The sequence below is a fragment of the Gossypium hirsutum genome, chromosome A12 (assembly GCF_007990345.1).
Source record: "Gossypium hirsutum isolate 1008001.06 chromosome A12, Gossypium_hirsutum_v2.1, whole genome shotgun sequence".
In the NCBI taxonomy this organism is placed as follows: Eukaryota; Viridiplantae; Streptophyta; class Magnoliopsida; order Malvales; family Malvaceae; genus Gossypium; species Gossypium hirsutum.
The window spans coordinates 97,376,606-97,401,428 of record NC_053435.1 but is presented as its reverse complement, the minus strand read 5'-3'; the positions used below and the strand labels follow the sequence as shown (position 1 = coordinate 97,401,428).

The 24,823-nt window shown below is 31.1% G+C and overlaps 3 protein-coding genes across 4 annotated transcripts; 1 reads left to right on the top strand and 2 right to left on the bottom strand.

Moving 5' to 3' along the window:
• Positions 1-631: 631 nt before the first annotated feature.
• On the top strand, positions 632-2,948 carry LOC107941924 (HVA22-like protein a). Its single transcript, XM_016875550.2, has 5 exons — positions 632-1,109; positions 1,333-1,359; positions 1,490-1,612; positions 2,255-2,501; positions 2,700-2,948. The coding sequence occupies exons 1-5, from the start codon at positions 1,048-1,050 to the stop codon at positions 2,754-2,756; spliced, it is 516 nt and encodes a 171-aa protein (XP_016731039.1). The 5' UTR covers positions 632-1,047; the 3' UTR covers positions 2,757-2,948.
• A 1,811-nt stretch (positions 2,949-4,759) lies between these two features.
• On the bottom strand, positions 4,760-5,674 carry LOC107941927 (transcription factor ILI3). The gene is made up of 2 exons (XM_016875552.2): positions 5,479-5,674; positions 4,760-5,216 (listed from the first exon to the last, which is right to left on the bottom strand). The coding sequence occupies exons 1-2, from the start codon at positions 5,578-5,580 to the stop codon at positions 5,055-5,057; spliced, it is 264 nt and encodes an 87-aa protein (XP_016731041.1). The 5' UTR covers positions 5,581-5,674; the 3' UTR covers positions 4,760-5,054.
• A 14,414-nt stretch (positions 5,675-20,088) lies between these two features.
• On the bottom strand, positions 20,089-24,413 carry LOC107940005 (RINT1-like protein MAG2). 2 transcript variants are annotated; one of them, XM_016873413.2, is made up of 4 exons: positions 23,918-24,413; positions 23,714-23,791; positions 22,263-22,366; positions 20,089-22,176 (listed from the first exon to the last, which is right to left on the bottom strand). In XM_016873413.2, the coding sequence occupies exons 1-4, from the start codon at positions 24,210-24,212 to the stop codon at positions 20,263-20,265; spliced, it is 2,391 nt and encodes a 796-aa protein (XP_016728902.1). In that variant the 5' UTR covers positions 24,213-24,413; the 3' UTR covers positions 20,089-20,262. The 2 variants fall into 2 exon arrangements, with proteins under 2 accessions (XP_016728902.1, XP_016728903.1); XM_016873414.2 differs by lacking the exon at positions 22,263-22,366 and having other exon boundaries at positions 23,918-24,024.
• Positions 24,414-24,823: the final 410 nt, after the last annotated feature.

The following is a 24,823-nucleotide window of genomic DNA, read 5'->3' as shown; positions in this document are numbered from 1 at the left end:
CGAGTTGGCTATCTCTTGCATTTTTTCTCCTCAATCAACTCTTTTTTTATTGTCTTCACAAGTTGTGATGGACAAATGATGGTATCTGTTGTTTGCTAAAACTCCACAGGTCACCAGTAGTTTCTTGGAGAGTGGGTGGTTCTTCGTCAACTTCTTAAATTGTTTTTGTTTTGAGAATGTTTCAGAATAATAAATTATTTCACATATTGTCTTAAGTTTTATATATATATTTTGTTTGTTTTTTCATTGTTTAATAAGTCTTCGGTTTTAAAAGTTTTTATCTACTCTTATAACAAGTTTTTTAGTTTTGCTTATGCATGTAATATTAGTTTTATAAGTGACTTTAGGGATGATTTTGTTGTCCTCCTCTCTAGTTTGGTAAATACTCGATTCTTTTGTTAATTTTTGCTCGCCGCTTTGAAACATTCGTAGTTGATTTTCTTATCATATTAAATAATTGCAATCACTTTAGATATGTCATGCTTGCTTGAGTTATGACAAAATCAATTGTTAACTTATTAATTTAAGATTTTAATTAATAATAAAATCATATTATGTTATTTAAATTTATTAATAAAAATATTAATTTGAAAATTTTATTAATAAAAAAAGAAGTTTGAAATGGTAATTCGGCCCGACTCGGTTCATATGAGAGCAACGTAGACAAAGGAAATGGCAATCATGTAATTCCAGTGGAAGAAAGTCCCTTTCATGGTATTTCCCCTACGAGAGTGATTGGTTCCACAAAACGAATAAGCAAAAGAAGCCCCTAAATTTCTTTCTGTTGAAAGTTAAGGAACATCCATAGCTGTGCATTTTAGTCACTCTTAAACTATCCACCGTTAGATTCCCACCGCCAAACAACCCCAACCTTCCTTGCAAACCAGCTTTTAGCATCTTAAGCACCTCAGCTTTCTTACGCATACAAAACACACTTGTCACTCAAGCAACTGCCGCAATAAGAGCAAAACCAAAGCTTTGGGTTAGTTTCTTTTTTTTTAATTATATCAGAGGTTTCAGAAAGAAAAAGAGCATTGGAAAGTGAAAATGGGATCTGGCGCTGGAAGTTTTCTTAAGGTTTTTTTTAAGAACTTTGATATTCTTGCTGGGTAATTTCCTCTTGCCCCATTTATCTTGTTTCTACTTTGGGTCATGTATTTTATATATGTATGCTATTGCTGCTTTAAAAATGTAAATTTTAAAACATCAACTAAGAGAAAAGAAATAGAGTTTTAGGCTTATTGTATACTTTTAACTTCAAGCTATTTGTGTGTGTTTCTGAATGTCTTTAATATTTTATTTTCTAATTTGGTTTTTGGGTTAATTTTGCAGGCCAGTTATTAGTCTTCTGTATCCTCTGTGAGTGTGTTTTTCAATCTTTTTGGGGTTTCATTTACTTTTTTTCTCTTACCCTTTTAATTGGTGTAATTTACAAGTTGTCTGAACTTGAATTGGTTTAATTGTTCCATGGCATTGAATTCTTAAACAGTTATGCCTCAGTTAGGGCAATTGAATCCGAGTCTCGTGCCGATGACCGACAATGGCTTACATATTGGGTTCTCTATTCCATGATTACATTGCTGGAACTCACCTTTGCCAAAGTCATTGAATGGTAAATTTTTATGCTCTTGAATGATTTGCTCCTAGATAGCACATTTCTTGCTCTAACACTATCCCTATATATACATTTCCCGTTTCCGGGAATCCGAGTTAACACTATCCCTATATTTATATTTCCCATTTCCGGGAATCCGAGTTAACTTTTTCTCTTTCGCTTTGGGGGTGTCTGAGAGAGGGAAAGCTCAGATTTTTCATTTGATTAAACAATTATGATTCTAGTTGACCAACTCAAGGAAAAAAAATGGTTATTGTGCTTATAAAATTGACAATTTAGGTGACTAAACCTGTTGTATTCTTTAATTAGCTTCTCATCCACTAGAAGAGGAACCCATTTCTTTACCAAGGGTTTCAACTCACTTTATTTCAACAAATCGATTCCATGGAAAAAGTGGAAAGCATTGGCAAGTTAAATCTAACTTGGTTATATTGAAGTTTCACCAATGTGTTAATTACTTATCTTTATATTTCTTTGCCCTGGTTTAGTTTCTCAGATGGTTGTGCGAAAACCTTCATGATACTTATGCTGGTTTTAAAGAAGGGAAGTTGTATGCTAAAGGCTTCTTATCATAATTATGCACATTCAGAAATTGCATTTGCCTATACTTTGCTGAAACATTTAAGAACATGAATACAGGATCCCAATCTGGTCTCACGCGAAGCTGATTTTCACCTGCTGGCTGGTCATCCCGTACTTCAGTGGTGCTGCTTATGTTTACGAGCATTATTTGAGACCTTTCTTTATGAACCCACAACAGACAATTAGCATCTGGTATGTCCCGAGTAAGAAGGACTTCTTCAGTAAACCAGATGATATTTTAACTGCTGCCGAGAGATACATTGAAGAGAACGGGACTGATGCATTTGAGAAGCTCATTCATAGGGTATGCCATCAATGATCGGATTCTCTTTCATTTACATGTTTTTGCGAGCTGTAATTTATACAAGGAAGTTTGATATTACAGCATCTTTTTATTTTCATCCATTCATAAGTTGGTTCGCTATTAACTGATACAAGCTCTTGAAAAATTTGGCTACTGTTGGTTTTTGTAATAATCCATTGTTCTTCCATGGGTTTGCAGGCTGACAAGTCGAGGAGCAGTGGTTACATATATGATGACGATGGCTACAGATATTGAACCTTGTAGCTCTATGTGTAGCAAGTAACAACCCATAATATATACATATATGCTGTCAAGATGAAGTGTATGGGAAAGAGACATTTTTGTGAGTGTGAAGAAGTATGAATGGTTGTGTAATGTTATGTAACTATGATAGGTTGCTTGAAACTTTGATATGGTAGATAGTGCAAGTTCCCAATTACTTTTTCATATTATGCATACTTTCTGTCACTTGTAATTCTCATGCTTGTTTTTGTTTTGTTTCACTGCTTCACAAAGGTTATTTTATCTCATTGCTAATAGATCAATGGTGAAGGAATTAAAAGACCAAATTAACTTTAATCCCCACCATCTTTAATCATGATTTAATTGCCATAGCTAGTTTTTGTTAAATCAACAATCGAGCCCCTTTTAATATCAATTCACTTCTTCTCTTTTCTCACATTAGACTTACTACACTTCTTTCTCCTTTGCAAATTAGTCCCTAGCTCAACTTTTGACTATTCGCAATTTTATTTAATTTAGATATTTTCCAGCGTCACACCAGTTTATACAACTATTTTCTTGTAGTGGTCACTTTTATATGATTCTCAGGACAAGAAAGACTAATGTCAGGCTGTCTATGAACGATATTGTTATCACTGAATGCCCAGACATTTGTCTTACTCCAAAATATCCCTCTCTTGTAAGAATCCTTTCTAAATCCAGGAGTTAGCTCCCTAAGTCCCAACAACGATTGATTTATTTGTGGGAATTGAAAAGGAAAATTATCTTTGTACTTTGATATTTGGATCCAAAAAGATTCAGCCTTAATGGAATGAAAAATATACTGATAAAATATATATTTTTTATATTCTTAAAAAAATTAATTAATTAAAAACAGTATTGCTATTCTTCAATTAACTCGTGCCTGTGACATGGGGTTATCGTTTCAGCACTTGATATGTTTGTCAAATATGCCAGGGTTTTGTCCAGACATGGAAATTTCTATTTAGTTTCACTTGACTGTGTCGAGTTGATCTTTGTCAATCATCAATACTAATCAGAGCATTGAATTTAAGCTGCTTATAAGGTCTTAAACTCAAAAAACCTGACAACAGCAGACTCAGAAAAGGTAAACTAATCCCACGTCGATATTTTAGGAAAAGTGTTCATGTTCTTTATATAGGATGGAAGCAATGCCGTCATTCGCCGAGCCTGATAACGCAAGCTTGTGACCCAGGTGGGGGTATTTGGGGTTATAGAATATCTGGTCTGGCTTAAGCGGTCGGATTCATTGTGACAAATCACCGGCCTGCCCTTTCCAAGCAAGGAGCGATCCGTGGGATTTGAGCGAAAGCTGTGGGTCTCGTGGGATCCTAGGGAGAATGGTAATGCGTGAGGTTGGTTTCACAGAGCAGCGATAACTATCCGTTCTTTGCAGTGCTAGGATAGCAAGCTGGTGCCTCCTGAATCCAATATGTGGTTCCCAGGGTTGACCATAATTGAACTATCAACACCTATTATACAGATTGTCTACTATTTTGATTACTGATGGAGTTTGACATTTCATGTAATGTTTGTTGGTGATGATACTGGTTGTTTAGCAATCCGTTACATTGTTCACCTCTCCTTAAAATATGGACTATTCTTTCTTTTAACCACCCACCCACCCACCCACCCTTTCTTTTATTTATTTATTTATTTATTTATTTATAACTACAAGTTTAGCCTTACATAATCCAATTAATCTAATTAAGTTAAACTCAAAAATAGAAACTACAAACTTAAATTCACGTACGATAGACATAAAATATATTACAAATTTCTATAATACTTTTAAAAACTAAACATGAAAGTTTTGGAGTGGCCGAACATAAATTATTATATTTTTAAATATTGATTATAAGAATTAAATTGTTTATTTTTTTCAAAATTTATAGGGTTAAAATGTAAAATCTTGAGTGGTAAAAAATATGTAAAATCTTGGATTCAGATTTTGTAAAGAGGAAAAAAAATAATGGTAGAGACATAGGAAAACTGGGAAAAATAAAAGATATTAATTGTTATAATTCGATGGGCCCAACACCAAAATATTTTAGTGTAATGGAGACAAGGAAGGAAGAACAAGATGAGACAGATACAATCATACAATGAAAGTTGGAAAAGTACTTTCAATTTTTATATACATTATTTATACTCTAATTACTCTCCCAGGCCCAATCAAATTCGGATATTAACTAACAAACAGTTTCCACATAGCCAAAAAAAAAAAGACACATGCATTTGTCTGTCGTTGAAACTTGAGACAATTTGAGAAAGGAAAGGGGACAAGCTTTACTGTTGAAGCAAATTTGTAAGAAATTCAGCATCAGAGCTAGTTATATCCATGGAATCTAGACATTGCAATAGCCTCTCACTCAAATCATCTACTTCTTTCTGTAATCTTCTGATATAACTGCATGTTTCTTTCAAAATTTTCGTTGTCGATGGTGATGCCTACAAACATAAAATCATCCCAAAAAAAGGGTTATTACATAAAATAAAACAGTTTATCCTGATCATGATTGTCAGTCCAAAATGTCTGCATAGGATCATAGGGTTCCCTGTTGTTTATTGTTCAGTTATTACCAGAACATTGTCATCCTAAAGACTAAAGAGCTTGCCTAACCATGCATGGCTTTCAGTTACTTCAGCCTTGTCAATGACATGGAAACAAGAGAGGAGGATAGGATAAAGAAAAGAGAGAGGAAAACACTACCCTGCCATGGCGGCCATGATTGAGCTGAGGAAGCAATGTTCCAAGTCTTAAGATGAGAGCATTGAGCTCATCATCTGTGATATTGTTTGAAGCTCCAGACATGAAGAACCCTAGCTACCTTTTTTGCTCTTTTCCTTCCAACACTCTTTTATAAATTACTGATAATGGTGTGGTGGAGTTTGACATAGGAGGAAGTAGGCTGCTTATAAAGAGAGTTCGAGGGTTAGATTGCAAAATGTGGTAGTTGATAAAAACATATTTAAAAAATAAAATTTTGTTGTTGGTTTTCTGATTTACCTAAAATAATCAAACAGGAGACTCCATTCGTCACATATTTCTGCATTACTTTGGCCCACAACTGTGCAGGCCATGCTTAACTCAGTTTGAAATGAAATACTTTTTGTTTCATTATATGAAAATATATTAGACTTTTTTGTTAATGCAAAGTTTCCATATCTAAATTGACACTTGTCAAAATTTAGTTGGTAACTAAGGCATACATATATTTTTATATAAGTAGAGGAAAGACAACTTTAGCATCACTTTTAATAATTTTAAAATATAAATATATGATATGATAAAATTTAATTAAGTGTGTTTACATACATGAGAAAAGATTGTATAAAACTATGATTCATTTTTATTTTTTTCACTAGAAGAATGACAAATTAAATTTTTCCTCCTAATTTTCATCTTTTTTCCTCCTAAAAAAATTGAAATCTAACTAAAAAAACCTCAAAATCAGGAGGAAAAATATGATAAGAATGACGCGGAATTACAATTTCATATAATTCATTCTGTCTCTCTCTATATATTTTTTTGTTTTGATTTGCATTTTTTATTTTAATTTGTATAAAATAGTCTAAATTTTTTGTCAAATATTTTTTAATCTTTAAATTAGTGTTTATGAACTATCTAATTGAATTTTTAAATAAAGATTATATATATATATCTACGAAAAATGTACAAAATACAGATGTTTACATCTTACCAAATTGGTTCCTCTTGTCTCTTGCAATACATATATATTATATACAAATATTTTGATTGAATTGTTGTTATCTAAAATTAGGTCTAATTCAATTATTAAATTACTAAATAGAATTTATTTTAATAAAATAATTGTTATTAATTTAATGATATTTTTATCTTTTTATATAAAATCTAAAAAAAATTCTTACTTACGGAATTTAAACTCAAAACATTATATATTGTTTACCAATTTTGTCATTTTAACTAAAGTAACATTTGGTTTTTATGTGAATTTTTAGTGTCATAAGTTAATTCGATAGCAACTCATGAAAAAATGACAATATTATGTTGTACAATTTGAATGTATTTAATATTCTTAATATGATGTATTTATTTATTTAATTTTTTTATTCACAATTTTAAACTAATTTCTATTTTAATTTAACATATATTACATATATATTGTACAGGCCAATTTTGGGCTAAACCCAAAACCCAACTAACCTAGCCCAATACCCTAAACCAACCTAGCCCAATCCTAAAACTACCTGAGCCCAAATTTTAAAACCCTAACAGCCCATTTGCTTAAAAGATTTCAGCAGCAAGCCCTAGCTCCCATCTTGTTAGCCGCCGCTTCCCACCAACGGCTAACTATTGGCCACCTTGCGCACTACCACCACCACTCTCCACGCACGCGTCTGGCCCTCCATACCCTGCAAAATGAAACAAACACCAAGACAGAGCAGACGACAAGGAGCAATGGCCAGAATTTTAAAAAATGTTGTATAGAAATGGCTATAAAGGCCAGATCCGAATGTAGAGGGGGAGGGGGGGCCTTTCTTTCTCTTTACTGGGCAGTGAAAAATTCGAAAAAACTCAAAAAAAGGATTTCAACAACAAATATACAAAAGCTAAAACATCATAAGTAGCATAGAAAAGCATCAAAAAGGGGAGATTTAAAACGCCCTAAAATCGGAAACGCTACTAGCAAAAAAGAGAAAGAAGAAGAGAACAACGGCAAAGACAAGTCAAGGTTTCTGATATTTTTTCATTTCTTTTTATTTTCAGATTTGCACTCACCTGTATATGCATATAATAAAATACAAAAAAAAAGAGAAATTTTTACCTAAGGCGATTTCCGGCCACCGTGTACGGTGGCCGGCGCGGTGGAGCTGTGACGGCGTGCAGTGGCTTTCCTGGCCGGTTTCTGGGCTTCCCCAGAGAGAAAAATCCCTTTCTCCCTTTTTTTTTCCTAAGACTCAGCTGAAATGAACATAAGAAAGGAAATTTAGCTTTTATACTGTTAATAAAACGGCGACGTTTTGCGAAACTGACCCAGGGGATAAAACGACGTCGTTTTGCCCTGGGTCGGACCGACCCGACCTGACCCACGAGGAGGATCCGCGTGTTTTTGCGGAAGGGTCTAATTGCGCGAATGACCCTTCCGCTTTTCTAAACTTTTGCGATTAGATTTTCATTCCTTTTAAATTGGCTTAAAATTCAAGCGCGTTTTTTATTTTGATCCCCCACTAAACGCTGCGTTTCGAGAGGACAGGATATTTGCACTTTTAATCCTTCCCGTGTTTTAGCGTGTTCCAATTGGTCCTTCTCTTTTATATATTTCTTTTTAAAATTCCCCCTAACCTTTTTTATTTCAATTTTCATCCCTTTTTACTTCTCATCATTATTTTATTTTAATTTCAATATTATTTATACTAATATATTCTATTAAGGTTACTATTATTATATTTTTAGTATTTTATTGTTGTTATTCTACTTAATACTAACCTGTATGTGTTATGTAGTATTATTAAGGATTTAATATCATTATTTTGTTAGTATATTTGTATATCACCTATGCATTCTTTAAATATATATACATTTACGCATATATCCTAAAATTATATTACACATATTTGTTTTATATATATATTTATCTACGAATATTATGTCTCTATTTTAATATATTTTACATATAGTATTTAGATATAGTTCTTATACATTTCCATGTACATATTTCTATACCATCTTATGTATATATTTACCTATGTTTTCGTATTCTATAATTTATATGCATTTCTTATTTTATGGCTTAAAATTATACATGCGTATACATTTTTACATAATTGTATTTATTGTCATCATTGTTATTTGGTGTTTGTTTATTTATTCGTGTACGCTTGTGCTTTTTTTTTTAAATGTTAGTTTTATTTATTTATTTGTATGCTTTGTTTATGTAATCGCCTCGTCATTTCATTTTGCCTATTGCATTGTTGTTACTCACTTTACTTTGCTCACCTTGTCGCATTCGTTATTGTTTTGTCAAGCATTGACACTAAACACCAAAAGGAAAATTTTTCTAAATAAGGCAATATTTCGCGTTTGGAAACTCGAGGAAACGTGCCCTAACGTGCTGGGTTTCGATTTCTCGTTTGACTAAATAGCCAAATATCCTCTTAAAGCTTCAAATTATGGTTTCGTTAAACTATAAGGTGATCTTGGTTTCGATGGTTTAGAGTATCGTGTCCTAACGTGCTGGATGTGATATTCCTTCGGAACAAGAGAATCTTATGTTTCAATTCACGATATCAGATTTTCTTTTAAGGATCGCATTTTTTTTAAAAACTCTTCGAATTTTCAATTTTCGACACTAAAACACTAATTAATCAACTAGGTACCAATTTTGGGCGTATCGAGGGTGCTAATCCTTCCTCGTGCGTAACCGGCTCCCGAACTCATTTTTCTGAATTTCGTAGACCAAAATTGTTGTTTTAATAAAATTAAATCATTTATTAAAAACAACCACTTTTTGAGGTGACCCGATCACACCTCGTCAAAAAGGATTGGTGGCGACTCCCGTTTTCATTCTTTTTTTAAATCCAAGTCGACCCCGTTTTCATTCAAAAAAATGGTGTCAACATATATTATTATTAATTTTAAAATTTATATTTTATTATTTATTATATGTTATTTATAAACGTATTTATCTATGTGATCACACGTATATTAGTGTGATATAATTTCTAATATATTATATGTGTTAATTCAGGCACAGCCATTTTCCTGTTTGTCTCGTGCAATTTGCCTCCTCTAGTCACAACTTTGGTTCACACTCGCAGTCAATGGCGAGACTTAATTTTTGTGAAAAGGGATATTGTTATAAATGATCCCTTAAATTTAGCTAATTTGTTATTATGGTACTTATATTTTAAAAATATTGAACGTGGTATCTATACTATCAAATTGTTGATTATTATGGTATCTAACATCAGCAATGATAAATGACATTGACCGTCAGTTAAACACTGCTGTAGTGATGGATAATTTGCATAGCTTAAATCGTTACTAGCAACATCAGGATGATGATAAAGACATTGATAAATTAAGTCCTACACTTGACAACACCAAATTTATTTAGAAATTAATATACAAATTTTTCTAAAACCAAAGTTTTTATTATCTAATTTCATATTTGAATATTATAATAATTCAAAACTATTAAACTATATTTTTTACAAAATGTTTATTTACTAGATTAAAAAAAATTTCATTTTTAAAATTTAGAATATAGAAAATAAATTTAGATATTGTAAATTTGAAGTTATTATGAAATTTTCTGAAGTTAATATTGGCTAAATATTTCAATATCTTAACGTATTTTTTTATATTTTAAGTAATAATATATTTAAAAAGTAATTACTAATATCTTAAAATATAATTTTAAATCAATTTTATTGTTATATAATTTCAGCAAATGAAAATAAAAAAAATATTTGATTTCGTAATTCACTTTTTTAAAAATAAACTTCAAAATATTGTAACTAGTAAAATTTAAAAAAATTATTTATTTGTTTATATTATTAAAAACTAATATATTATTTTTAAATGTAAAGAAAATATGGACAAATCTTCTGCCACATGATCGGATTTGTCAAAGCTACATCATAAATCGTATTTAACTGTGTTGGCGGTAAGGATGAGGAGGCTGCTTCCATTGGTTTTTTCAACTAAACTTCAGGCTCTATTTATTACATTATCCATTTAGATAACAAAATGAAATGCAAATGGAATAAATCTCAGTTTTTAATTGAATATTTAATTTCACATAATTATTTATATGAAATTTTAATTTTGATTAAATAATATATATTTTACAAATAAATAAACTAATTATTTTCATATTAAATAAGTATAATTAGTTATACATGTAATATATATTAACGTAAACTAATATCATATCGATAAAAATATTAATAAAAATTAAATCTAAATTCATATATAATTTTAGACAATATCAAATTTTCATATAAATAGTAGTGGTTTTTGAAAATCTATAGGACTCCTACCTCTGTTTTTTCCTTTCTTTTCTTTAACATTGGAACATAATAGGTAAATTTCAATTCCAAACTTTTTTTATTTTTTAATTATAAAAATGGTTAAATTTTCATTTGATTCCTATATTTCGTTCAATTTTAAAATTTCATCTATGTACTTTAATTTTGATATAATTTGATATCTCAACTTTTATAATATTATTAGTTAGTCTAAATACTTTATTTTAATTACAATTATGATATGAATTTTAAGAATTGTTAGCAAAGTTAAAATTCTTTACTAAATTCATGCACATTACAATATTTTCTTTTTTTGTTATATTTTTTTTATTTCAAAATGTCACACCAGTAAATTTAACGAAAAATTTTTAAAAATGTTAACAAATGGACCTAAAATTTTAAATTCAAAAATTAAAGAATTAAATTCTTAAAAATAAAAATATAAAAATTAAATTCTAAATATATAAAAAAATATTTTAAATATACTGTAACATTTAAGTTTTTACTCTATAAATTAATAAAAAACAAATAATTAAACCAATATAAAGTTACTATTAATATCAAAGATTTAATCTTCGTTTTCCGTTTGTTGAAAAGTTTAAAATCTGGGCAGCTTGGCCCATGAAAATCTAATATAGATATGGTAGGATCTAGACAACTGTTTAGAGATTAAAACACTTGCTTTTTTCTCTTAGTCTAAAGTAGCGAAAAATATCCATCCGCGTCCACCCTCGGCTCAACCAATAAATGATCAATATGTATTTATAATTATTAGTTTTTAAAAAAGCACTTATTAAACAATAATTTGAAATTATAGTTGTTCAAATTAGTACTAGTGTTTTAGATGGGTGGTACGTTTATTTGTAAATAGCGGTGACAGTAAAATTAAATATTATAGCATAAGACAAAATGTAAATTAAACGCATCGCATCACACCGCACCCAATCACCCATTTAAACCTACCCTAAATATGTTTATCCTATATTTGGCATAAATTTTAAAAAACAATATAACTTTTAACCTTTAAATTTGGTAAGTTGATCCACATTGGTCTCTGAACTTTTTTTTATCCACTTTGACCCCTAAATTTGAAAATCATTATTCATTTAAGTCTATTTTGTTAATGATCGTAACAGAAATTAGGGATAATGTAACTTTTGACCCTTGAACATCGGTTCCTAAACTTGACAACTAAGTTCATTTTGGAACCTATACTTTTTTTTTAAAGTTTTTGGCACTTAAACTTGACAACTAGGTCCATTTTGATTCTAGAACTTTAAAATTTTTAAAAGTTTGATGATGTGACACCTTGAGACCACGCCAATTCATCACTTGAAAAATAAAATATTTTTAGATAATCATGTGATATAATATTAGAGTGTTATATTCAATTTTTACTCATCGAACTGATGGTTGAACATGTTAGACCACTAGTTCTTAATTCAATTAGTTCGATCGATTCAACTATCGAACCAACAATATTTAAATAAATAAATAAAAATTTATAAAAATCTAAAAAGCCAAGTAAAACTGGTTTTATATTATTTTTACTCTTTTTAGATTTTTAATCTTTTTAATTATTTATTTAATTATCGTTGGTCCGACGGCTGAATCTATCGAACTGGTTGAATTGAGAATTGGTGGTCTAACCTATTTAATTGTCGGTTCAATTATTAAAACACTAAATATGACACTTGGAGTTTGTGCCACATCATCATCTAAATTTTTTTATTTTTCAAATTCAGAGTGTCACATTATCAAACTTTTAGATTTTTTGAGTTTTAGGATTAAAATAGACTTAGTTGTCGAGTTCAAGTACCAAAGTGAACAAAAAAAGTATAGGTACCAAAGTGAACTTTGTTGTCAAGTTCAAGGAACCAATGTGGACCTACTTGTCAAGTTAGGGGGCCAAAGGTTACATTATCCCCATTTTTTCCATGGTCTTTAACAAAATGGACTTAAATGAATTATGATTTTCAAGTTCAAGTTCAAGGGTTACAGTGGATAAAAAAAAATTTAGGGACCAATGTGGACCTGCTTGCCAAATTTAGGGGCCAAAAGTTACATTGTCCTATTTAAAAATTTGGATTTTTTTTATTATGTAAATGATAAAAATAAGATGCATATATTATGAACAAATTAATTGAGATTCAATATAATATACATTAGAAAAATATAAAAACATGAACTTGTCAAATTCAAATTCATTATTACATAGGTATCTAATAAATCTATTGATTTGAGAAATTATCATAAATATTACATTTCTACGTAGTTTGCCACTTATTTTACAGTATTTTTGAAATCCAAGTCTAAAATCTAAAATCTTTACTTTCCAAACACTACCACAATTAGTTTAAGCTAAAACTTTTGAATACAATAAGTAATCCAACTCTTAAACATAAAGTGTAATTTACAGTGTAGATCAGTTGCTGAAAATGACCACTACGCTAGTTTGTAAAATGCATCCTTTCTTAATTTGAAGTATGGTCAATCTTCTACAAGTATTCTAACTCTTAAAAACATTTAAATTATACATTTCATTTACAATATTGACAAGTGTTGAGTTGCTGGTTGAGTTGTAACATGAATTGCATGAGTTGTAACATGAATTGCAACTATTGAAAGCAATTAAAAAGTAAGATAAAGAACATGATCAATTGATTACGTAGTTCGTATCCAATCTTATGTTTGCGAAGACTTACCTAGTGAATAATCCTCTATAATTTCAACTGTACAAGATGATTTAATCTCACTCTCACTCTTGCTCTTTGTATTCTCGCTGTCATACAATTATAATGATTGAACTCTCCCACGAAAACTTTTCCCGATCATGTGTGATGAGGGTTGAAACAATTCAAGTTTTATAATGGATTGAGAGCTTGATAAAGCGATTTTGAAGTTTGAAGTGGAGGGCTTTGATGCAACGAACCGAGATGAAATCCCTTTAGTTGGTAATATTGTTGGGCATGCAATCTGAAGTTGTGTTATGCATGTTGATAGGTTAGATCCAAGAGAAAAGGCTAGATAGTAGTGATGAAGATTGGTTCAAGTAACTTAGGGATTTTGCTAGAAAAAGAAGAAGAAAATAGGAAAAAAAGAAATCTATTTCAATAGGTGACATTAAGGTAATAGAAAATATTGAGGGGATGCCACCACATTGTGGGGGAAGAGAGACATGGTTAAGGAGTAGAAGAAATGTGGGCTCTTAGAGAGTAAGAAGAAGAGGTAGTTGTAGAATTGGCAAATATTGAATTCATTAGGAGGGCTACATATAATTGAAGTGGATTTTCTGTGATTAGTTGTTTTGTAAAAAAACTTTAGGTGCTTTTATGATGTAGGTTTGCTACAATATTTTGGTGCTTTATGAAGTTCTTTGTACTCAGGTGCTTTTTGGTTTCATTTAGACGTGGGTCAAGTGTGTTATTTTGGTGTCATTAAGATGTGCTTATTACAGTGTTTTTTTTAACCTTTGGTTAGTTCCACTCTTTTGGGTTGTAATAAAATTTTATTATGAACGATACTTCTTTTATTATTATTATTATATGAAGCAAACATAGATATGATATTTCAAAACATCTAACAAAAAGTAATCATGATTAAATAAGTATAGCTAAATATTAAATAATCGTAAAAGTATCAAATATAATCAAATACATTTAAATTAATAATGAAAAATCAAAATTTCATTAAATAGATAGAAACATATTTGTCATCTTATTCTTCCATATTTTGTTCACAGAATGGACCAGTCAGACCGATGAGATTGAAAATTTGTTAAGGTGTTCATTTAGATTTCGGAGAAAAACATTAAACCTATTAATTATTTGAGAATCGCTACGGACTGATTAAATTAAATTAAAAACCAATTGAATCGGATGGTTGAACCAGATTTTTTAAATTTTATAATTTTTTAGTGATTTATTTAATAGAATTAGTCCAACCAATTAAAGCAATAACCTGATCAATTTAACCACCTATTCGATTCTAAAAACTAGAAGGATTCTGTTTGGGAACTTGAATTTGAAATTTTAGATTTGGGTTTCAATTATTATATAAATGGTAAGTATGATAGTTAAGATTCAATATAAAATATATTAGAACAGTCAACAAATACGTTTTTATTAAATCAAAAAATGTTTTAAGAATTTCAAATTCATTAGTAAACAAACTTTTACCAAATTTATAAATTTTAAAAAAAAGTTATAAACATTATATTTATAAATAATTTATTACTCAATTTACAAAATTTTTAAAATGCTATATCCCAAACCCCTCACATTCCAGATAACCCAACTTTACTTAAATATGCGATTAGGGAGGAAGAAAGCAATAAAGACAAAGGTTAAAAAGGAAAACAAAAGACAAAAGAAAACTAGGACCGACTCACATGTCAGGGCTTGTATTTTCTAGATCCCTCCCCTCCTGGAACTATTGTTTCTTTGTCTTGATTTACCGACTTCATAATTTCGCCCTAAATTTCCGGTTGCTGACCGTACTGTTTCACTTAAATACCCATAATCTGCTGTGAGAATGGAGAAGAGGAATACATTTAATCATTCTTATACTCATATTATGTTGCGTTAAATGGATGTAGATTAATAATTAATTTTGTATATTCATATTATTTGTTTAAAAATGTTAGATCTATTAATTCCTATATTCCTATTGTTTCATCATTTGTGTTATATTTTTTCAACATATATATATAATGTTGATACAGTGTTTTTAGTTTTGTTCTCTCTAGAAAGTAGTTGTCTTAAATCGGGACCATGAGTCAGTCCCAAAAGTTACAGCAAAGACTAAGACAGTTTGGTTAACTATTCTAACGGTTTAACTGTAAGACTAATCTGCTGTTGGAAACTAGAATTTGTGATTTAAAATATACATATTTTCTAAGATTATTCACAAAATCAATTTTTATTAATTAATAATTTTTAATCTTAATTGTTTTATAATTTTTGTGTTAATTAATCAAATCAAAATTAACTAATAGTAAAGCAAGCTTCGCCCTTATATATTAATTTCTTTAATTAGGAACTAATTTTTAATGTTTAGAGTAAGACTTAGATTTAGCTCATAAAAAAATGTTGTTATTTTTAAAAAGATTTTCACATGATTTTTATACACTATCACATAATCACAACCTGACCCTTTATTAAAGTGAATATCAACTTTTAAAACTTTCATTTTAGCCCTAAATAAAATTATTTACATTCATTTTTAGCTACTTTAAATGTTGTATTTACCTATTAAAAATTAAATTATTTATTGGATAATTATTTTATATTTTGGATGTAGAATTTTTAAACTCCACAAATAATATTGACAAGGTGACATGTATCTATTTTTTTATATATTTAATTTTTTTTCATCTTTTTACTATACCTTTCACACCATTTAGCCCACTAGACTCTACTTATAAAATCTAAAACTTCAGTGTAAAAATTGTTTATTCTTATTTATTATATCCAAACAATAAAATAATACTTTTTGAATAAAAAATAATATTTTATTAATATCTAAAAAGTAATTATTCATAACTCTTTCGCAACCCTTGAAGCCATGTCCTTCTGCATTAACAACAATGTCAATACAAATCGAGTTAAGACTCATTCAGCATTTCGACTAGAATTCTTAATTGAACTCTATTTGAAATTATGAAAAATTAACCATGTGGTGTCATTAATTATTTAACCACGAGTTGAACGAGAGATTTTAGCAATATTGTTGGTTGGTACCGCTGGTTATACCATTTGATACCTACTAATCTATGTTAACTTCGTTAAAAATAGGTGTTTCGATCTGTTTCAGCTACTACAAGTCTATATTAGTAAATCCCAATTGTTAATTTTTTTTATATTTTAAACCAGTATTTAATATTTTTTATCTTCATCAAAATTATATTTACAGATAAAAATAATTATACATATTATATATATGTGAAAAATGTTTTAAAAATTTGGACAAAAACACATCAATAACAATACGAAAAAACTAAGGTGGATGAATATAATAGAGATAAGGTTAAATTATAGGGTCAATGTTCAAAGTCTGAGTGCATGCGCCATGCATGGCATGGCAGTGCCATGTTTTTCAATGGTCAAGCATTAAGGTTGGGGAAATTATTGGACCACACAACTACCTTTTTTTTTTTTTTTTTCTATCTTTGGATATGATATCTTTTTACCGATTTGGTTGGACTTTTATTCAACACTTTACTACAACATAAATATTTGTACCACTAGTAGGGTTGGGAAAATTTTTCATTTAGACCCTTTAAAATTTTTAAAATTTTAAATTAGTAAAAATAAAATTGTACTTTAACTCTCTAAAAATAATAAGAATTTAATTTAATCCTTTAAAAATGATAAAGATATAAGTTATTCAAATAGTGAAATTATATTTTTATTATTATAAAATTACAATTTAATTTTGACTCTAAAAAAATTTTAGCTTTGCCCTTAACTATACCAAGTACTCACATCGAAAACAACTTACCTATCTCTAATCTTTGAACTAAGCCTCAGCCAAAGTAAATTTTAATATTCAGGCCAATTAAGATTCTAGTAATAATTTTTATGATAGTAAAAATACGATTTCATCATTTTAATAATTTATATCTTCATAATTTTTAAAGAATTAAATTAATTTTTTATTATTTTTAAAATACAATTTTAATTTTATTAATTTAGCGAATTAAAAATTTTCAGCCCCTGAATTCAGATGATTTATGAACACTTCTACTATAAAGATGTTAGATGTGGAGATGATTTTATTTTTTTAACTTTTTTAAATCAGGTAATATCCTATTTCTGTAATACACCTATTGAAAGCTAAAAAAAAAAAGAAAAGAAAAACCACCTCGGTTTTGGTCCCAAAAACTTTATATATCTAATCCCCCAAAATATCGTATGTACATAAAACAAAAGATTTGTTTCAAAATAATGTTTGTTATTGGGGTTTGAAAGAATTGCTATTATTTTATATATGCATTGCTTTTAAATTTTCACAATCATAAATTTATCTTTAAATATTTATTCTTTATTTTTTTAGATTTAATTTTTTTATCATTTTTCTATTTAACTTTCGAATTCTAATTTATTTATTTATTTTTTATTGATAGAAAAGTTGATTGAATGATTAAAATTTAACGATATTGACATAAAAACTCACGTGATAATCTACATATACTTCATAAAATTAAAAAAAAAATAGAACATTAAACAAATTTCAAAATTGTTCACAAAATTTTTTTAAAAGAATTGTTCACATTAATAATGAAGTTCACATAGATAGTCATACAAGTTGTCATGTCAATAATCATTAAAGTTTTATCAATTTAACAATCTATATCGTAAAAAAGGTAAATCTATTAAATTTTAAAAATTCAACGTGCCAAAGTGATTAAAAAAAATCAAAGTTAAAATATCAAAATAGATAAACATTAGCAACTAAATTTATCATTATATCTTTTAGGTTTTCAAGACAAGAAGGAAAAACGCTCATTTATAAAATACTTTCTTTTTGATTTTAATTATCATAGAGTAATTAATCATTTACACTCTTGCTCTATTTTTTAAGTTTATTTTATTAGAACAATTCGTATAATGTTAGGTATGCTATGTAAAGTGATAAAAGATTTAAATGCATGGAAAATAATTTTAGTATTTAATTTTTAATGTATTTAATTGTAAATATTTGTTTACATGAGAAATCAACAAAGAGGAGTAAATAAGGATGATTGTGGCGATTCACCTTAGTAGGGTGGATAGTCGTCGTAACAAGTGAATAAAGGGGTGGAAAGAGTGGCTGACAAGAAGAGCGAAAGAGTAAGCATGGAATGGAGTGTTTTGTTCTATTGTTGTCCTCTGTCTCCTTTGTGCAATGGGAAGGCTTATATACATGAGACAAGGGGTGTGCCACGTGTCAGGATCTCACTAGTGCCATAGTCATATCTTGTCTTGTCTTATAGGGATGGTAATGTTACCTCATAAGTTAGTAACATAATATTTTAAGATAGCTAAACAATCAATAGATGCAATGTTTATCTGGTGTGAAGTTTGCATGAAACGTGTAAGGTTTGTAGATGTGGTATAACAATTGCTCTTCTAAAATGAAAAAAAGTTAAAAGTGATCTCTGTTAAGTCTGTTAAACATAGTGAGAAGATTTGCCAAAACTCATCAAGTTGATTGGAATACCTTGTAATTTCGCACATTTACAACTTGTAATTTTAAAATTTGAAATTTAAAGTCAGAATATAAGGTTGGCTTTTAAAATTAAACACTGCGAAAATTTTGCAAATGTGTGTTAAATGGGGACACGCCTCTTTGGTAACCTTGATTTGGTAAGGATTGGGAATGATGTAACCCTGCTACATGTCCTTCTATGAGAGGTTTCTTTCTGCAAATTGTTGAGAAACGTACGCAAGTGTCAAGCGTGTTTGCTTAATTTTCACACAATGGGTGTAAACCAAGATCCATGGCTGCGTTATAAATAGAGGGAGTGAGTTAGGGCTTTACCTTTTCACTTGTTTAACTCTAATTTTTTTTCTCTTTTGCTACGTCCAAATTTCTTTCAAGTTTTGTCCAGCCTTCTACAGATTTACCTCAGTGTTTTATTAGGATTATGTTTTGTGGCAGTGAGAATTTCTTCATTTAAAAGTTGGTAGGCTCCGTTTCTTTTTCCTTTGTTGTTTGGATATAATGGCAGGAAATAACACATCAATTTGTACTGGGACAGTCAAGAGATCACCCCATGATGTTTCGATTGAGAGTGACAAATTTGAATGTACTACAACAATGGAGGAAATGAGACATATGTTGTAATTCTAACTTCAAATATTGAGTTTTCGATTCTCAAAGGGAAGCATCAACTAAGCAAAGCAAGTTTGGAGAGGGAAGGTTCAACATACTTTTTGGTGTCCCCATATTTGTTCGAAGCGGGCAATTAAAAGGAACGTCCTGGTTAAATCTAGTGGTATACTTCATAAACTATCATCAGAAAGGGGAAGAGCCATTAGAAGGGATTGAGCAACCTAACCCATAATGATTGGTATAAATATGACCCTAGGACGAAGATGAGAGTCAATAATAAGAGTCCAAATATTTTTTCTTTTTTTCTCTTTTAAAAATAATATTAAAATAATCCAATATAGGATATTGCTAATAAATGCTCATAGATATAGTAATATCTTTGTTTAATGTATGTTGAATGTCGAATAGGAATTTATTTGTCTACATATTTGAAAGGTTGGGTAATGAAGCCTTACAATCTGTATTGAAAATTGAATAGGAATGATGGTGAAAAAAGAACAAAACAATCTTCATTGTTTATTGGTCTACTGTATTTCTGAAACGAATGGGTTAATAATCGAAGAGCCAAATACAAACAGAGACAACTTTAACTCCCTTGTCCAAGTCTACTGTGTAATTCAGCTACAATGACAGAAGGGAACCAAAATTAAAAGCCTTTTTTTTACTTGGTATATACTCTGTTTTTCCCAATCTTTTCTACCTCAGCTACACTCAAATGCCTAATTCCATTCTCCTTCATCCGTTTCTGCCCCCCTTTCAGGCAGTCTTCAAGTTGCTCCTTTTCCATCTTCAACAACTTCAAGCTCTCGCTCACCTTCAGAAAGAATCCTTCCGGCCTCAAACACCATGCCCTAAATACTCCCCATACCACCTCTACATCATACCCAAATCTCTCCACCCCCTCCTCTTGGAACTTCACATTGCTCATAAGAATGCCGTTAAATATCAATTTATCCACCCCCGCTGCCAGGCTCCTCCAGATTCCCGCAAAGTCTACCCTGTTTAAATTTTCTTCTATTAGTGCCATTTTCGCCTGCAAATAATCCAGGGCCCCTATCAATGTTTGTGATACAGTCCAACCTTCTTCACTCTTTTCCTGCCATTGTCTTCTGTTCTTTATGTAATCTCGGCATTGGGCATCAAATCCTCTTAAAATAACCATAGTTATCTTCTCAACCCACTGTGTTCTGAAATCTTCAAACTTCACAATCTCCTCATGGAAAATACCATTTCCATACTCTTCAATTGGAACCTCGCGACCACTATATTCAGCAACAGACTCTCCAGGATGCTCACCTTGATCCAATCCCATCTCAAGGAAAAAGACATCCTCACACCATTCTTTTAAAATAGATTCGGAATAGTGAGCTGCATTGACAGAGTTTGAAACTTTGATTAGAGCATCATCATCAGTTAAGGCAGTCAATCCTTCAGCCTCTTGGCATCTGAGAAGTAAGCAATCCAAAAAAAAATTTATGACTGGTGTACTAGTTAATCTCAGAAACCTTGACCTCAGAGAAACTGTAGGCAACAATCGACACCGCTCAATCAAAGATGATAAACAAGTAAAAGTAATGCTGGAAACTGCAGGGGATTTATAGTCATCAGAATTAGAGAGATCTGCCCCCTGAACCTTCTTAGTCCAGTTTCTTTCTTCATCTGTCTCTGGTTTTAGTTTTTCCATTGCATCATCTAGCTCTATTTCTGCCCACATATCAAGCCAGTCAGGTCGATCACAGAACACAGATAGAGATGAAATCTTACGCGGAGTCCCATCTTCCAGGAGGGAAAGCAAGATCCCAGATTGTTCTACAAGAGGCTTTATCCGGTTGTCAAAAGAGACCATCAAGTCAATAAGATGGAGCCAAGATGTCCTAGCCTGTGATCTAATGCCAGTCACACTCTCTTCCTCCAGTTGACCAATATAAATAGGGAATATCTCTTTCGCCAAATATGTTGATAAGGATGTTACCATTGCAGAAATCCATTCTTCTTTGCAACTGTAACCAGTTAGCATTGCCTCATCAACCAATGGCTGCAATAACTCATCCATTGAATCAACATAATCCCGTGTAATTTTATATACCAGAGCAAAAATGAATTCTGGTTTATCAATCCACTTTGAAAAGTGGCATTGGCATGCAACAGATACAGGATTGACAAGCTCTTCAATTGCCCAAAGTGGTTGGTGAAGAGCGACCTCCCGATTATGGCCCTCAAGTTGCCGTGATTTTCTTTGTCTCTGCAACTCCTGCAGGCAGCACAGGGCAAAAAAGTTTTCACAATACCGACGTTTGAGATCACCATGCATTGTGAAAAGAGGATTTGGGACTTCACTTGATTTCCTTGCATCCAGACTTGAGGAAGTCAAATTTGAAAGTGATGGTGGCCATCCAAAGGATGTGAGAAGGGCTCGGTGATCAGCAATTGCCTGGGGTCTTAATATTGCTAGAGATCGATCTACTCTGTGATCAACAGCTGAGACTAGACATGCCCATTGAGGCCGTGCCTTCGTGACTGAAGTTAACAAGTCTTCGGTCACTTTGAGTGTTTTAATAGCAACCATGCGGGTCTCCTGCAACATCAAGAAAGAAGCAGGTTTAGGCAAAAAGAATAGTTTCCATTAGATGGTGTGAATGACTGTATTTTTCTAGTGCTTACTTCTGAATTTTGTGCGGAAGAATCCTTTCTTAAATTTTTGTTCATAGTAGAAGAGACAGCATCTTCAATATCACCAATTAAATTATCCAGTTTTGATGCTACCTCTGGTAGAAAAGATAGTTTTCAAGGAAAAAGGCATCGGTGAGAGCATTAGATCACAATTGCGTAGAGGCAACAAAAAGGAAGTTTCAAAAGAGAAAAACTAAATAAAATTAAAAATACAAGAAAAAGCTAGCTAATTTTGCTGAAGGTCTTGCTGAGTAGTTCCTTTTCCAATCAAAGCAATCCTCTTTGTCCATTTTCAAGAGGCTATAGTCTGATCTTTAGCATAAGTCTACAACTAAGACAAGAACCTAGACCTATAGTCAACAAAATCACCTAAATAAAGCTTAAAAAGGGATCAGCGATAGTGATATCTATATTACTAAACCACCCTAATCATGCCAATAGTAGCGAAAGGACCTTTGTGACACAAAAGCACTAACAGCAGCCGAGTTTTCAGTCTAGTATTATATCTGATTCTAAAAGGACTGAACAAATGCAAGTACAAACTATGCTACCAAATATAAATTTTGCCTACTAAACTCAACTGCTAAAATTTCTCATTACACCCAATTGCTAAATGTTTCTGCAAGAAGGTACAAGCAAATGTGCAACTGGTGGCTAATAGACCACCATTGATAGATCCAAAAGCAACACAAATCATAACTATTGGAGATACAACAGTTAGATCAGATTAGCAAATCATTTCAGAAACAATAAGACTCATAAATCACAGCAAAGGAAAATCCGTAGTGATTTAGCCCAGATGTGGATCTAATAGCTTGAACTACTTGAGCTTTGAGGCTTGGTAAACCAAGAATTCTGACCAAGATCTTTCAATTCAGATAACATTTTGTTAATGAAGAAACATGAATGAATAGAAATTACAATTATAATCAAATAAATATTAACATGCATCTTGTAGAAGAAACCGGTAACAAGCCAAAAAAATATCAATAAACCAATATAAAGTTGGGTGAGATCTACAGATGGTAGGACATCAACTTGGAGGTATTACCTCCATGTCATTGAGAAAAAGCAACAATGGGCTATCAATATCCTCTTACCAGAAGAGAATAAATCATATTAATGATTAATAGGCTATGTTTGTTTGAAACTTCTGCTACTTTTAGCTTTCTATATATATATATTTTACAAGTAATAAGAAAAGAAAGAAACCAAATAGCAAAAGCAGAGTGTAAGCCCTAATATGAAGCATTTTACCTCAATTTCAACCACAGAATAACAAAAAACACCTTTCTTTGCATATTGAAACACAACAACAGAAATACCAGAACACTATAAAGAATTAATTCTTCTTAACTATCTAAACAAAAATTTAGTGCTTTTGCTTAAATTTAATAAGAATTTTAGAATTCCTATAATCTATGACATTTTAGAACTCTCACCTGCATATGCCCGGACCGCTTCCACTCTGGCCACCTCCTTGGCCAACGACGGCAACTCCTCTCCCAACCCTTGTCCGTCTATAACACAGAAGTTTCCGCATAGAAAAAAAATAAGATAAAACCAGTGCTCTTCATGCACAAACTCAAAAACAAAAGAAGAAGAGAAAATCAATATCAAAATCGAAACTTTGCATTGATGCGAACCTGAAACGGAGGACCGAAGGCAAACGGAGGAACCTAGATCGATCAATTTCGAATTTACAATGCCGAAGAGGTGGCCGATGCGATTAGAGAAGGAAGCGTAAGATGCGAGGTTTGACTCGAGGGTGCGGTTGAGGTGGACTAGATTTCGTTCCAGATCATCGCACTGAGTCAGAAACTCGGCGACGATACTTGGTGCTTGGGTTAGATCATGGTTGGTGCCGAGTTTAGCGTTGAGGGTAGAGGAAACTGAGGTGGACAGAGTCGATAGTGGAGGGAGACCTTGCAGAGAGTCCATTTGAGTCGGATTTAAGGGTCAAGCCATGGAAAATTCGGGCGATGAGGGAAATTTGATAGGGCGAGGAGGGTAAATAGGGAATTTCGATGTTCAGGATTGGATGGAGATGAGAAACAAAGTGGAGGAGATCGACTGATTCGATGCTTCCATGGAGGAGATACCGAGTGGATTGTTAGCAAAAGAATGAAACTAGTGGAATTTGGATTGGTATCGGGTCAACCCAACTCCGGATTCACTTTAAATTGGGCTTGATATTGGACCTAAAGGGCCCATCACTATCTTAATTAATTGCACTCAATTAGCCCATAGATTGATGTATAAAAGGGAAAATATTTTTTTAATATTATTTTTAAATCATAGTTATTTAGTATGGGTTTGAATAATTCTTCTTTCTTCTGGGTTTTGGTTAGTTAATTCAATCATTTGAGTTAATATTGTATTTGTTTAATGTTATAAGTAATACTAGTTTTAAACTCCCACTAGGCATGGGATATGTTAATTTAATAATATTCAACTATATATAAAAAGAATGTCAATGGATTGGTAGATTACACTCTTTTAAGCAGTGAAATTTAGAAACGCTCAAATATTTTTGTCTATTGTGCTTGTTT